This window comes from Aptenodytes patagonicus, chromosome 30, assembly GCF_965638725.1.
Source record: "Aptenodytes patagonicus chromosome 30, bAptPat1.pri.cur, whole genome shotgun sequence".
NCBI lineage: Eukaryota > Metazoa > Chordata > Aves > Sphenisciformes > Spheniscidae > Aptenodytes > Aptenodytes patagonicus.
The window spans coordinates 260,528-275,710 of record NC_134978.1 but is presented as its reverse complement, the minus strand read 5'-3'; the positions used below and the strand labels follow the sequence as shown (position 1 = coordinate 275,710).

General features: G+C 67.1%; 1 protein-coding gene across 1 annotated transcript; it reads right to left on the bottom strand.

The window, feature by feature from the left end:
• Positions 1-504: 504 nt before the first annotated feature.
• SYDE1 (synapse defective Rho GTPase activating protein 1) lies at positions 505-7,660 on the bottom strand. Its single transcript, XM_076360751.1, has 8 exons — positions 7,406-7,660; positions 5,175-5,852; positions 3,617-4,360; positions 3,327-3,541; positions 3,111-3,237; positions 2,858-3,015; positions 2,182-2,431; positions 505-1,295 (listed from the first exon to the last, which is right to left on the bottom strand). Exons 1-8 carry the CDS (start codon positions 7,491-7,493, stop codon positions 874-876), a joined length of 2,682 nt encoding a protein of 893 aa, XP_076216866.1. The 5' UTR covers positions 7,494-7,660; the 3' UTR covers positions 505-873.
• Positions 7,661-15,183: the final 7,523 nt, after the last annotated feature.

Sequence of the window (15,183 nt, the reverse complement as noted above, 5' to 3'; positions counted from 1 at the left end):
GAAGCTCGAGTAATAAATAAAGCTCAGCGCTCCCGTACCGGCAGCATCCCCCCCCCTCGCCTTGGGGGGGGGGGGGGGGAGCTAGAAAATGGGGGGGGGGGGCCCCAGTGAGGGTGGGGGAGCCTGCTGCCACCCAGGCTGGGCAGGAGGGAGCCCCCACGCCCTCTTTGGGGTGCACATGGAGCGGGGAAGGGGGTGTGGGGGAGCGTGGGGGGGGGGGGGGGGAAGCCCCCCCACCCCCGCCGCCCCAGCCTGAGCGATGGAGGTCATGGACCCTTGTCGATATTTTCCTAATACTGGGGGGGGGGGGTGTTTGGGGGGGGGGGCACCAGGGAAGGGGGAAGGGGGCGAACAGGCACTTGAGGGCAAAATTTGGCCATATAAAATAAAAAAAAAAAAAGCCGAGCAAGAGGCACCGAGCCCTGCGTCCCTCCTCTGCCCCCCCCACCCCCCCCCCCCAAAAAAAAAACACCGTGGGGGGGGTCAGAAACCGGAGCCAGGGCTGTTTTGGGGGGAGCCCCCCCTGCCCCTTTCGTCCCGCTCACCGAAAGCGGCATGACCCTCGCCGTCGGGGTCCCTCCTGCTCGGCGCTGTGCAAATCGAAGGCAACTAGAGGCAAGTGCTGCTTTTTTGGTCGCTCTCGCACCGGTGTCGGCATCGGCATCGGTATCAGCATCGGCACCGGTTTTGGCATCAGCATCGGTACTGGTGTCGACATTGGCACCAGTGTTGTCACTGTCACCGGTATCGGAATCAGCATTGGTACTGCTGTCGACATTGGCACCGGTGTTGTCACTGTCACCGGTATTGGCATCGGTACCGGTGTCGGCATTGTCACCGGTATCGGCACCGGTACCGGCGTTGGCACCGGTCTCACAGGCAGACGTTGATCTGCTTGGCGAGCTCCCGCTCGAGGTCGAGGATGAGCGCGTCGAAGTCCTTGAGATTGAGGCGGGGGCCGAAGGGCGCCTCGGGCTCCTCGCCCAGGGCGAAATCGGCCACGAAGATGGTCCGCCGGTGCGGGGACCGCCGCGCCGGCACCCCGGTCTCACCGGCCGCCACCTCGTCGTAGTTGGCGTCGCCGGCCGGGCCGGGTACCAGTAGGAATTGGTGGTCGCAGATGCTCCAGTCGCCGGCGTAGCGGTTGCTGGGGGGGCTCTCCGGTCCTCGGGGACGGTGACGGGCCACCACTGCGCTCTCCAGCAGGTCCAGTCGCAGCGGTGGCCCCCGTTGCTGCTGCGGGCAACCGGGCTGCGCCCCCTCCCAAAGTTGGGGGGCCAGGGCCGAGCGGGGGGCTGCAGAGAGAGCGGTAAAGCCGGGGGGGGGGGGGGGGGGGGGGCGGTCACCGGGAGGTTTGTTGGTGTTGGGGGGTTGGGAAAATGGGGACACGGACATACACAGAGCTTTTGCTGGGAATGGGGGGGGATGACACCCCAGTACTGGAGATGGTGGGGGGCACAGAGCAGCAAGAAGTAGGGGGACCCCACGAGAGCTGTTGGATGGGGGGGGGGGCGTCATGGACTGGCTGCTGGAAAAACTGGGGGGGGGGGGGGGGTGGTGGAACTCCAGACCTTTTGCTGAGGGGAGCCCAGGAGAGCTGCTGGATGGGGGGCAGGGGGGGGCAGATGTGTGGGGCTGCGGCCACGGAGCAGCCACAAGAAAAGTCGGGGGGACCCCAGACCTTTCGCTGGAGATGGGGGGGGCGGCGGCTCACGGTCCAGCCACCGGGAATGGGGGGGGGGGGGGGGGCCACGGCAGCAATGTTGGGGGGGGGTGAGGGGGGTGTCACGGACCCCTGGCACAGTTGCTGGGGACGGTGGTCCATGGGGAAGCCACAGGGGGACCACAGACCCCTTCTAGGGTGCGGGGGCCCCCCAGGAGCAGCCATATGGGGGTCACGGACCCCTGGAGCAACTGCTGGGGACGGGGGCCCACAGGGAAGCCATGGAGGGGGGGGTATCACAGATCCCTTCTGGGCTGGGGAGGGGGGGGCCCCCCCAAGAACAGCCGCATGGGGGTTACGGATCCCTGGAGCAGCTGCTGGGGACGGTGGCACATGGCGGGGGGTGTCACAGACCCCCAAATCAGCTGCCACCGATGGGGGCCCAGGCGGTAGCTGTGCAAAGAGGGCCCCCCCCCAATTTGTGGTGTGTGTGTGCACATTTTCCCCACCCCACTCACCCGGCCAGGCCTGCAGCAGGTAGTGCAGCACCTCGATGTGCCTCTTGAAGTCAACGGCGCTGGCGATGTCCTCGCAGTGGGCGTAACTGCGGTTGCCGGTGCCGGTACCGGTGCCGGAACGCCGGAGCTCCTGGTTCTGGGTGAGCAGGACGGGTCCGAAGCAGACGGCGATGTTCTGCGAGTTCATGCGGTTGAAGTCGTGGAAGGAGGCCACCAGGCTGAGGTGGTCCAGGAGCCGCGTCAGCGTGGCCTGGGGGACGAGGTGACCTCAGTGGGGGACGTCCTCTAATGCCACCCCGTTATCCCACACCACACACACTACCCCCCGAAACAGAGCGGAGGGGAATCGCCCCAAGGGGATTTGGCTGCAGACAGTCCCTGATGTCACCGCCGGGGTCGAGTAACACAGTGAATGCGGAGGTGGAAATAAATGCTTAGATACTGGGGGGATGTGAAACACCCCCCCCCCCCCAAAAAAAACCCACTTGGGGGGGTCCTGAGGAGAGAGGTGACACCGAGCTGTGCCCCGTTGCATGTGCCACAGGTCGATAAATAAGGACCGTCCGCAGCGGTGACTCAGGATGGGGGAGACCCTGGGACTGAGTGGCAATGGGATCGCCCCCCCCCAATCCCTTGCCCGCGGCTGGGTACGCCCTTTTCGGTGCTGGGCACCCACCTTCTCGACGTCGGGCAGGCAATCAAGCAGGGTGACAGCGTCCCGCTCTCCTGGGGGTGCCCGGGGGGGTCGTTTAGCCATGGCCTCCAGTACGACGTGGTAGAGCGTGGGGGTGATAAGCGGCGTGGGCAGCTCCCGCAGGTAATCCTTGAGGATCCCTGCAGGCGAGAGGACGCGGTGGGGACATCAGCGTGGCGCCATGGGATGCACAGGGAACTGCGGGGGCACCCCCCCCCCCGGGACGAGCACCCACCAGTGATGACGTTGATGTCGGGGTAGAGCTGCTCCGAGAGCGTCACGGCTGCGCTGTCCCTCTCAAAGGCGTCGCGAAGCTCCTTCTTGACGGCGGCCGAGCCGCAGAGCCGGTACAACCCCACCACCTGCCAACAGGGACACCATCACCACGGTTTGGGGGGGGTGTTCATCCACCAACCGCCCCCATAGCCGTCACCGTAAGTCCCCCGCTCACCTTCAGCCCTCGTTTCTCTATCTCGGCCACGCATTTCTGGATGAGCAGGGGCACCTTGGTGGCCGTCTTCTCCCTCTCCACCAGCTGACCCAGCTCCACGCCAAAGACACGGGGTTCCCGCTCACCGGGACTGTCCCATTGCTCCACCAAGGTGAATTTGGAGTAGAGGACGCCTCGCGGTTGCAGCCGCACCGCCAGCTGCTGGGCCCGGCAACCTGTGAAGCCGAGCGGTGCCGTCAATGAGGTGCCGAGTTACCAAACCCCAAACCGACCCCACCACCCGGCCGTACCTCTGAAGATGTGGGGCAGGACCACGGTGCCGTGGCAGCAGAGACGGTTGCGGCAGGAGGTGGGATCCCAGGAGAAGACGATCACCTTGAGGTGCCGGGCACCCTCCAGCTCCAGGTTGAAGGTATGGTTGAGGCCAAGGAACGCTGTCTTGCAGGGCAGCAAAGCCGTGCGAGCCCGGTTGGCCGCGTCCACCTGCAACACGCAGAAAACCTCCCGGGCTTCGGCCCGCGGCGGCTTCAGGTCCCGCACGCCGTGGAGGTGAACGCTCACCAGCCCCGAGATGTGCTGCCCGCACCGCGGCGGCGTCTCCCCACAGCTGTAGGGGCGGAAAGCGCCCACGTCCAGCCCGTTTTCCCCATCCTCCGGTTCGGCACGCGCCCCGGCTTTAGCCGGCAGCTCCGGGGAGTCGCCGTCGCTCAAGTAGCCGCCTTTGCCGGCCGCTTTGGCTCGCGGCAGCCCCGGCCGTGAAGCCACGCTGCTGTCTAGGTGGTAGCGGCTGATGACGTTGCTGGATTCTTTGCGGGTTTCGGAGGGCGAGGTGCCACCCTCTTGGCCCCGGGGCCGGGGGTTGCGTAGGCTCAGCTTCCTCCGTAGCTCCGGCAGCTTCTTCATCTTCATGGAGAGGCGACGAACGGTACCTGGGGACTTCACCTTGTTGAGCGAACGGCCCTTCTTGGGGCTGGTGGGGGGCGAGGGGGTGGTCAGCCCCGTCCCCGAGCTCACACATGGGATCGGCATCTTCCCTGCAGGGGGAAAAAGGGGGTGAGCGGGTGCCTGGGGGGGGTTACTGGGAAGCCTGGGTGGGACAGGGGCTGCTCCCTGGAAACTGCTGTGGGGTGGAGGGAGGGTCCTGTGGGATGGCGTGGCAGCGGTGGGGTCTGGGGGACGCTGTTCTGGGGGACAGGGAGGGGACGGGGACTATAGGGTCTGGGGGACACTGTCCTGGGGGACGGGCAGGGGATGGGGAGTGTGGGGTCTGGGGGACGATGTCCTGGGAGAAGGGGAAGGGACGGGGACTGTGGGGTCCTGGGGACACTGTCCTGGGGGACGGAGAGGGGATGGGGACTGCAGGGTCTGGGGGACACTCCCTTGGGGTGGGGACAGGGGCTGTGGGGTCCTGGGGCCACTATCCTGGGGGATGGGGAAGGGATGGGGAAGGGATGGGGACTGTGGGGTCCAGGAGACATCCTTGGGGACGGGGACTGTGAGCTTCGAAGGCCACTGTCCAGGGAGACTGGGAAGGGACAGGAACCACTGGCCTGGGGACAGGGAAGGGATGGGGACCACGGGATCGGGATGATCCTGTCCTAGGGGACAGGGACCATGGGGTCCAGGGGACACAGGGGACAGGGACCATCAGGTTTGGGGACCACAGGGTCCAGGAAACGTCATGGCGGACAGCGAAAGGACAAAGACCACAGGGTGCTGCGGATGGAGACAGGACCGTGGGGTCCAGGGGACCTCCTGGAGCGGTGACAGGAGGACAAGAGCTGTGGGGAACTGGGGGCCAGCGCTGTCCCACCTCTCCCCGACCCATAGCCGCGTGCCGCCCCTCACCGCAAGCCTGGGTCCTGCTGGCTCCTGGCTCCTCTCGGCCAGCCGTGGGCAGCGCCGGGGCCATGCCGCTGCGGGGTCCGGAGCTCTCCGCTGTCCCCAAACCGCCCCGGGGCGGGTCTTCCCTACCCGACTTCGGGGGTGACTCCCCACCACGGCTCCTCTCGGCATCGCGGCTCCCTCCGCTCCACGTCTTCCAGGAGCTCCTAGGCTGGGGGTCCTCATCTTCGGGGATGGGGTTGTACCAGATCTCGCCCTCGCTGCCGGCAGCGCCGGCATCTGCCTCGGCTCCGCCGCCCGGCTCATCCAGCCCTGGTCCCTTCACCGATGACAGCACCCAGTGTCGGCTGCTCCGCTCCAAGCTCTGTAGGTAGGCGCCGTGCCCGGGGCTCCTACCGGGACCACCCAGCTCCCCAGAGCCATTCACCGCCTCAGCTTCCTCCGCTGGCTCCACGTCTTCCTCACCGGGCAGCTCGATGCCGGACGGGGGGCTGCTGGTGGCAGGGTCCGGCTCGCCAGCATCCACCGAATCCAGGGAGGCTTTGGGAGGCAGCGGCCGCCTCTCGTCGCGGCCGCCACAGGAGAAACGGGCCCAGTTCTGCTTGCGGGATGCTGCCGGCACCGGCTCCACTGATGCCGCCTCGGGGTCCACCGGAGAATCGGGGCTCGGCGGGGGATGCTCTGCGGGAGGAAAGGAAAAGAGTTGGGCTGAGTGCAGGGGGGGGGGGTTTCCCCAAAACGCCAATGGGGAGCCCACCGGGAACATGGGGACCTCTCTCTCATCCTCCCCACCACCCTAAAGCATCTTGCCAGGCCACCCACCGTCCTCACCCTGAATCCATTGCTGTCCTGGACGGGACCCCCCCCCTTCCCCGTGCCGGCTCTGCCGGGGCGGCGGGCAGGCGCAGGCAGCTGCACGCAGCCCCTTGCCAAGCGGGATTTCCGGTTGTTTACTGCTGGCCGGACCCGCGGCCGCGCTCCCACCGCCCCGGCGCGGACAGGGGGAGCCCCGGCGGGGGGGAGCACGGCCGGACCCCTCTGCACCCCAATGAGGACAGGACTGCACCCCAGTGGGGACAGGGGTGTCTCTACCCGTGTCCCCTGGCTCTGTGCCGCAAGGCAGGGTCCTGCCCCCCTGCACCCCCTGGCTCACTCACACAGGGGTGGTCCCCCCAATAGTGCACCCCAAATTCCCTGCACCCCCCCCCGGGTTCATTTGTGCCTCCCTCCCCAGGTTGTCTACATCCTTCCAACCTGTGCACCCCAACCTCCCCTGCACCCTTCTGCCTTGTGCACCCCAACTCCCCTGCCTTGTGCACCCCCAATCCCCCTGCACCCACAGCAGGGTGCCCCCCACAGACCCCCAGGATGCCCCCCCCCCCCCCATGATGCCATGGCCATGGCTCGCTGTGGGGCTCCCCCAGCTCCACGGGAGCTTGACACCCCCAGAAATGTGGGGTGGGGGCAGGAGGGACCTGGAGAGGGGGGACATCCCGATTCCTGTAGGGCACAGAGGGAGCTGGGATGATGGGGGCCCCTTCCTTGGTGGGCAGGGGGGGAAATGGGGACATTTTGGGAGGGGGCACCTTGCTGGGGCAACAGGACCCTGGGGTGATCGGGGACCCTTCCTGGGGGGGGGTCCCTTCCTTGGGGGGGCAGGAGGGGCCCTGGGGACAAGGGGGGGGCCCTTCCTGGGGGGACAGGGGACCCTTCTGGGAGGGGGATCTCTTCCTGAGGGGGCAGGAGGGACCCCAGGGTGATGGGAGTCCCTTCCTCGGGGGCTAGAAGGGACCCTGGGGTGATGGGAGTGTCCCTTCCTGGGGAGGGGGTCCCTTTTTGGGGGGGGGAGGGGGGCAGGAGGGATCCCAGGGGAGAGACCCCGGGGAGGGTCAGAGGGGAACCCCCAACTCCTACACGGCACAGAGGGACCTGGGGTGATGGGGGGGGGGCCTTCCTTGGGGGGCAGAACCCCGGGGTGATGGGGTCCCTTCCTTGGGAGGGGATAGGAGGGACCCAGAGTGATGGGGAGTCCCTTCCTCGGGGGGGGGGGGGGGGGGGGGGGCAGGAGGGACCCCAGGGTGATGGGGGTCGCTTCCTCAGGGGGTCCCTTCCTTGGGTTGGGGGATCCCTTCTCGGGGGGTGTCCCTTTGGGGGGGGGGCAGGAGGGACCCCAGATTGATGGGGGGGGGGGGTGTCCCTTTCCTCGGGGGTGGGGGGGTGGGGGGTGTCCGTACCTCTGTCCTTGGCGTCCGACTTCTTCCCGCGCGGGCGGTCGCGGCCCCTCAGGCGGGAGAAGGTCCGCCGCAGCAGCGGCTCCGCCATCGCCCGCCCCGCTCCCCCTCACCGGGGTCTCCTCACACCGCTGGGGGCCTCCCCCTCGGCCCTGCCCGGCTCCCTTGGCCCGTCCAGGTCCCCTTCAAGCCCGTCCCGGTCCCCTCAGTCCGGTTCGGTTCCCTCAGCCCCGGCCCGGTCCCCTCAGGCCGTCCCCGTCCCCTCAGCGCGGCGGGGCCTGGAGCGGCGGCGCCGCCATCCCGCGGCGCGAATTCCTGGGATGCCGCCGGCAGCGCTGCCGGGAGCTGTAGTCCGGAACCACGGGGACACCCCCCCCCCCAACCCGGGACCGAGACACACCCCCCCCCCCCGAATCGGGAGGACCCCCCCCACACCCCAGAGCGGGGACCCCCCCCCGGGGGGAGGGATACCTCCCGGGTCCCCCCGCCCCGCCCTGGGCCCGCGGCCGCAGTGTGAGGGGGGTGTATTTGGGGGGGGTATTTGGGGGGGGGTCTGGGGGATATTGGGGAGGTCTGGAGGGTATTTAAGGAGAGGTGTGTCTGGGAGGTGTCTGGGGGGAGTTGGGGGGTCTGGAGGGTATTTGGAGGGTCCTAGGGGGTATACGGAGTCTGGGGAGTATTTAGGGGGGGTGTCTGGAGGTATTTGGGGGTCTAGAGGGGGATTTAGGGGGTTCTGGGGGGGTATTTGGGTGTCCTGGGGGGTAATTGGGGGAGCCCTGGGGGTTATTTGGAGGTCTAGGGGGTATTTGGAGGGGTCTGGAGGGTATTTGGGGGGGGGTGTCTGGGGGGATCTGGGGGATATTGGGGAGGTCTGGAGGGTATTTAAGGGGGGGGGTGTCTGGGAGATGTTTGGGGGGAGCTGGGGGGTCCGGAGGGTATTTGGAGGGTCCTAGGGGGTATATGGGGTCTGGGGAGTATTTAAGGGAGGTCTGGGGAGTTTTTAGGGGGGGTGTCTGGGGGTATTTGGGGGTCTAGAGGGGGATTTAGGGGGTTCTGGGGGGGTATTTGTGTGTCCTGGGGGGTAATTGGGGGAGCCCTGGGGGTTATTTGGAGGTCTAGGGGGTATTTGGAGGGGTCTGGAGGGTATTTGGGGGGGGTGTCTGGGAGGTATTTGGGGGAGCCTTGGAGTGTTTGGGGGTCTGGGAAGTATTTAGGGAGGTCTGGAGGGTATTTGGGGGGGCCCGGGGAGTTATTTGGGAGTCAGGGAGATATTAAAGGAGGTCTGGGGGGTATTTGGGGGAGCCCTGGGGGCTATTTGGGGGTCTGGGGAGTATTTTGGGGAGCCTGAAGAGTAATTGAAGGGATCACGGGAGATTGTGGAGAGCCTGGGGGCCCAAGACCCCCCCCCTCACCCCCCATCCTCCACGTGGCATCACCCCGCAAACCACCACTGCTCCGCCGGGTGACCCTCGAACCCAGAGCCGGGAACCATCCCGCACCCATCCACCCCAGGTCAGCGGGGGTCCCCCATCCCATGTAACCCCCCACCCCGCGTCACCGGAGCAGGGCCTCACTCTGCACACGTGTTTATTGCTCTGCAGGGATGCCCGGCTCCACCCCGTACCCCAAATTTTCCCCGGAGATCAATCCGTGGACCCCGAACGGGTGTGCTGAAGGTCGGGGCTGCATCCCAGAGCGCTGCAGGTTGGATGTGGCAAGCGGAGAGGGGCTGGGGGGCAGGGGAGCCACCCAAAAGGGGGTGGCAGGTGCTGGGGGGGGGGGCAGGGGGGCTTTTAGGGTGTCCGTTGCACGCTCAGGGGTGTCCCTCGCACACCCAGGGGAGTTGACTCGTGCAAGGGAAGTCGTACCACTCGCCGTCCTCCCTCACCGCTGCGCAGTTCTCCTGGTGCCCGCCGTTGGGCTCGTTCCTGTGCCACAAGCTGCGACGAGGAAGGGGGATCAGGACAGCTTAGGGGTGTCCCCCTGCATCCCCAAGCCTCCGTCCCCTTGTCCCCGTACCTGCTTTCCCGGGGCAGGATAGTCCCGTTCGCCCGCTTCCAGGTGCCCTCGACCTCCTCATCCCTGATGCCAAGCCAGGAGGAGCTTTGGAGCATGGTCCGGACGTGATCCTGGGGGCAAAGGCAGCGTCGCCCCATGGCAGAGCCCCCCCCCCCCCCCCCCCCGACCCCTTGCCCACCCTCAGGGGACAGCAGGTCCCGGTGGCAGGTAGGACCTGAGTACCCCCCCAGTACCCCCCCCCCCCCCCCCCCCCCCTTTCCTGGATGCCTGGATCCATCCCCCCTCACCTTCTCCTCGGGGCTGTCCACCTCCAGGAGCTTCGTGCCCAGGACCGAGCAGAAGCGCTGGGCGTTCTCCCAGGAACTCGCTGTCTTGGAGTAGAAATAGCAGGAGTTCCCGAAATAGGTCCAGCCTTTGGAGCAAGGGGGACAGCCTGGGGGGGGGACACACACACAGAAAAGGCGGGGGTCACCCCCCAGCTGGGGCTGCGACACCCCATAAACTGGGGACAACCCTGGCCGGAGACGCGACCCCGGCTGTGAGAGGTGCCGACCATCCCCCCTGGGTTAGCGTTACGGCTGGGATAGGGTTAGAGCCCTGCTGGGGTTTGGGTTAAATCCTATATATTTAGGGTTAGGACTGGGTTGGGGTCCCATTGGGGTTTAGACTGGGTCAGGATTAGGTTAAATCCTATATATTTAGGGTTATAACCGAGTTAGGGTCCCGTTGGGGTTTGGGTTTAGCTGGAGTCCTGTATGTTTAAGGTTACAACTGGGTTGGGGTTAGGACCATGCTGAAGTTTGGCCTAAATTAGGGTTAGCTTAAGTAAATCCTAGATATTTAGGGCTATGGCTGGGTTAGGGTTAGGGCCCTGCTGGGATTAGAGCTAGTTTAGGATTAATTTAGATCCTTTACATTTAGGGTTAGGGCTAGGTTAGGCTTATTGGGGTTTGGGCTAACTTAGGTTAGGTAAAGTCACATACATTTAGGGTCTGAGCTGGGTTAAGACCCCACTGAGGTTTGACCTCACTTAGGGTTAAGTTAAGATGCGCATATTTAGGGTTAAGTCTGTGTCAGGGTTAGGACCCCATTAAAGTTTGGGCTCAGTTAGGGTTAGGTTAAGTCACCTAAGTCACCCTAAATGTAGGGTTAGGTCGGGTTTAGGGCCCTGTTTGAGCTTAGCTTAAGCTGTATCCATGCCAGGTTAGGGCTGAACTTCAGCCAGCGTAGCGTTAGGCAAAGCCCTAAATATTTGGGATAAAGGTGCTGGGACTGACAGGAACGGGAACAGACATCATCCTTGCTCCCGTGGACGACCCAGCGGCTCCACTCGCGGTCCCCGGTGTAGAGCATCACCGTGTCCTGCCGGTTGTTGCCGTAATTGAAGTAGAGATCGTAGCCGGCGAGCGCCAACAGCCCACCGTCGCGGCACTCCCAGCGCTGCAGCGTGCCGTTGTCCCGGCACGGCTCCAGCCTCACGAGGGCCAGGTTTTGCCCGCGGGTCGCCGTAACGCAGCGCTGGCTCCCCCAGACCCATAGCCGGCCCCCGTCTAACCACTGGAACCGTTGTGCCGTGGCCTCAGGCCGGCACGCCGTCGCCGTCAGCTGTTGCCCGCTGGCCTCCACGCACTTGCGGTGGTCTTCGTTGTACAGCAGGAAGGACCGGGAGGCTGCGGAGAGGTTCCCGGTGAACCGGGGAGGGGGGGGGGAGGACTCACGGGGATTGGGGACACACGGGGATTGGGGACACATCCGTGGGTGTCACCACGGAAAGGGAGGGGAGGCGGGGGACACGCGGTGTAGACACGCACCCACGTTCGGCAGCGCCTTCGCCTTCTCTGCCTCCAGCGCCGCCGTCAGGGCTGCAACTGGGGGGGGGGGGACGGGACGGACATGGGGACACACACAGGTCACCCCGTCACTGCAGGGCACGGGGTGTCCCAGAGCTGTTGCCGCGACAGGGGTGGGAGTGGGTGTTGAGGGGCGCTGAGCACTCAGATCCCCCGTGGAGACCCCCAACACCCTGATAACCTTAACTCTGCCTCCCCAGCAGCCCCGGCATCGTCTCCCCAGGTGGAAGGGGGCTCCCCTGAGCCCTGCGGAGCTCCGCTACTCACCGTGCCGCGAGCCGACGGTGAGGAAGAGCACGTTCATCAGCACCGAGACCCCCAGGGCCACGGTGCCCACCAGCACCAGCTTCTCCCTGGACCAGCACCCTGATGCTGGGGAGGGTGGGTGAGTGACAACCGGCCCCTGGTTCAGGCAGAGCCGGGTGGCACCAGCTTTAACCGCAGTGTGGTTTTGTTCTGCCGGCGGTGCTCTTGACCTTGCCCATGCCGTACCTGGGGGGTCGGTCACGTGCTTCTGGCTTGGCACGGCGATGGGGGGGTCCAGGGGCTCATAGGGGTTCTCCTCTGCGGGGCACAGGTCGCTGCAGGCTGGGGAGGGGGCAGCGGTGACGGCACTTGTGGGGGATCTCCCCCTCCCAGTGCCACCATGATCCCTGGGGACTCCCCTCGAGCATGAGGGTGGGGGATTCCCCCCCCCGGGTGCCACTTCCCTGGGGACCCCCCCATTGGGCACCAGGGGTGGGGGATCCCCCACCCCCCCTAGGTGTCTCCGACCTCCCCAGGGATTCCCCTCGGGCACCGAGGTTGGAAATGGGGGTCCCCTTCAGTGCCACCGTCTGCCCTGGGGACGCTGGGGGGTGGGAGAGTCTCCCCTGGGGGTCACCAACTGCCCCAGGGACCCCCTTGGACAGCAGGCACAGAAATGGGGATCCCTCTCAGTGCCACTGCGCACCCTGGGGACACCCCTCAGTGACCAGGGATGGACATGGGGGTCCCCTTCGGTGCCACCATCCACCCTGGGGACCCCTCTTGGGCACCGGGGACTGGGGATCCCTTTCTAGGTGCCACCACTTGCCTCAGGGACCCCCATTGGGCACCAGGGATGGAGATGGGGATCCCTCCCTGGTGCCGCAGTCCATCCTGGGGAACCCCCCTCCTCAGACACCAGGGGTGGGGGCACCTCCCTTGGGTGCCACCACCCACCCTTGGAACCCCCCTCGGGCACCGGGGACAGACACAGGGGATTCCCCCCAGCACTGTGAGACCCCAAAAGTGACATGGGGTGTGCATTAGGGACAGCAGGACTGCTGGGCTGGCCCCCACCCCAACCAGCACCCCGGGGTGCTCCCTACCTTCCCCGCTGCCGGGCTCCAGCACCCACATTTGCCCCTGCCTGGCCTGGCTGGACTCGATGTTGCCGTACATTGTCCCTGCTGTGTCCAAGAGCTGTCCCCAGTGGGTGTCCCCACTGATAAATCCTGCAGGATGTGGGGCGGGGTGGTGGTGGGGGGGTTGCCGGATGCACCCTCGCCCCGGGGACGGGCCTCAAAGGGGCCCCCGAGCACCCAGCGGCTCCCTCCCTGCACCCCAAAGCTTGGCTGGAGATGGGCACCGCCAGTGACAGACCCCAACGGGTGCTGGCAAAGACCCCAGTGTCCCCGGGGTCTCGGCGCAGGAAGGCCCCGTGGAGGGGGCCCAAGGGTGCTGCCTGGTTGGGGGGGGGGGTGGGTGCTGGGTGGCATGTGGGGTCTCGGGGAGACCAAGGGATGAGTGTCCCCATGCCACGCCAGGGGTGTCCCCATGGCAGTGCCCGGGGTGTCCCCATGCCCGGGGTGCACCCATGGCAGTGTCTGGGGTGTCCCCATGCCCACAGTGTCCCCATGCCCGGGGTGTCCCCTTGGCAATGTCCAGGGTGTCCCCGTGCCCACGGTGTCCCCGTGCCCATGGTGTGCCCATGGCAATGTCCAGGGTGTCCCCGTGCCCACGGTGTCCCCATGCCCAGGGTGTCCCCATGGCCACACTCAACAGATGCCGGTGTCCAGGGTACACCCATGGCAGTGCCCGTGGTGTCCCCATCACTGGGGTGTCCCCATGCCTGCCACATCCCTGGTGTCAGCCCACACCAGGGTGCACCTCTGCCCATCCCAGCACCCACGGGAGAGCCGGGTGGCCCCGAGGCGGGTGCCTGGCCCCACGCCAGCTCTGGCCGCACAGGAATAGCCGGGTGCTATCAGCACCCACCAGCCCCGGCCACAGCTCCCCGGCCACCCGCCGGCACCCGGCTTATCGCACCCGGTGGGAGCCGGGCACCCAATGCCGCGGGGAGGGCGCAGGGCTGTGGGAACAGCGGTGGGGCTGTGGCAGAGCCGCACGTGCCGTGGTGGTGGTGGGTGTCCTGTGGTAGGGTCAGATCTGTTATGGTGGTACCAGGTGTGCTGTGGCTCTGCCCGGTGTCCCATGGTTGTGCCGTGGTTGTACTGCCTGTACCATGGTGTTGCCAAGTGTCCCGTGGTCGTGCCGGGTGTGCCATGGTGGTGCTGGCTGTCCCATGATGGTGCCAGGCGTCCCATGGTGGTGCCAGGTGTGCCATGGTGGCCTCAGGTATCCTGTGGTGGTGCTGGGTGTCCCGTAGCCGTGCCTGGTGTGCCATGGTTGTGCCAGGTGTCCCATGGCCGTACCGGGTGTCCTGTGGCAGTGCCAGCTGTGCCATGGTTGAGCCAGCTGTCCCACTGCAGTGCTAGGTGTCCTGTAGTCCTGCCGGCTGTGCCGCAGCTGTGCCGTGGCGGTGCCAGCCGCGCCGTAGCTGTCCCGTGGCTGTGCCGGCTGTCCCGTGGTGGTGCCAGGTGTGCCAGGGCCATGCCGCGTTGTGGTGCCAGGTGTGCCATGGCCATGCCGCGTGTCCCGTGGCGGTGCCGGGTGTCCCGTGGCAGTGCGGGGTGTCCCGTGGCGGTACCGGCTGTCCCGTGGTGGTGCCAGGTGTGCCATGGCCATGCCGCGTGTCCCGTGGCGGTGCCGGGTGTCCCGTGGCAGTGCGGGGTGTCCCGTGGTGGTGCCGGCTGTCCCGTGGTGGTGCCAGGTGTGCCAGGGCCATGCCGCATTGTGGTGCCAGGTGTGCCATGGCCATGCCGCGTGTCCCGTGGTGGTGCCGGGTGTCCCGTGGCAGTGCGGGGTGTCCCGTGGCGGTGCCGGCTGTCCCGTGGTGGTGCCAGGTGTGCCACGGCCATGCCGCGTGACCCGGCACGGTGCCGGTTGTGCCGTGGCGGTGCCGGCTGTCCCGTGGTGGTGCCAGGTGTGCCACGGCCATGCCGCGTGACCCGGCACGGTGCCGGTTGTGCCGTGGCGGTGCCGGCTGTCCCGTGGTGGTGCCAGGTGTGCCACGGCCATGCCGCGTGACCCGGCACGGTGCCGGTTGTGCCGTGGCGGTGCCGGCTGTCCCGTGGTGGTGCCAGGTGTGCCACGGCCATGCCGCGTGACCCGGCACGGTGCCGGTTGTGCCGTGGCGGTGCCGGCTGTCCCGTGGTGGTGCCAGGTGTGCCAGGGCCATGCCGCGTGACCCGGCACGGTGCCGGTTGTGCCGTGGCGGTGCCGGCTGTCCCCACGGGTCCCTCCCACCGGTCCCCGTCCTCGTAGGACCCCCCACCCCCACCCGTCCTGTCCCCACGCGTGTCCCCGCTCCCTGTCCCCGCAGGGGTCCCCACGCGTGTCCCCGCCCGTCCCCGCCCCCCCCCCCCGCGTGTTCCGGGGGGGTCCTCGCGGTGCAGCGCGGTCCGCGGCCGCCAGGTGGCGCCGTCACGACCGGAGCGGAACCGCCGAGGGGCGGGGCCGAGCGCAGCCCCGGCCGGGACCGGGGGGGGCCACCGGGACCGGGGGGGCGGGGCCGGGACCGGGGAGCAGGGACCGGGGGTCGGTACG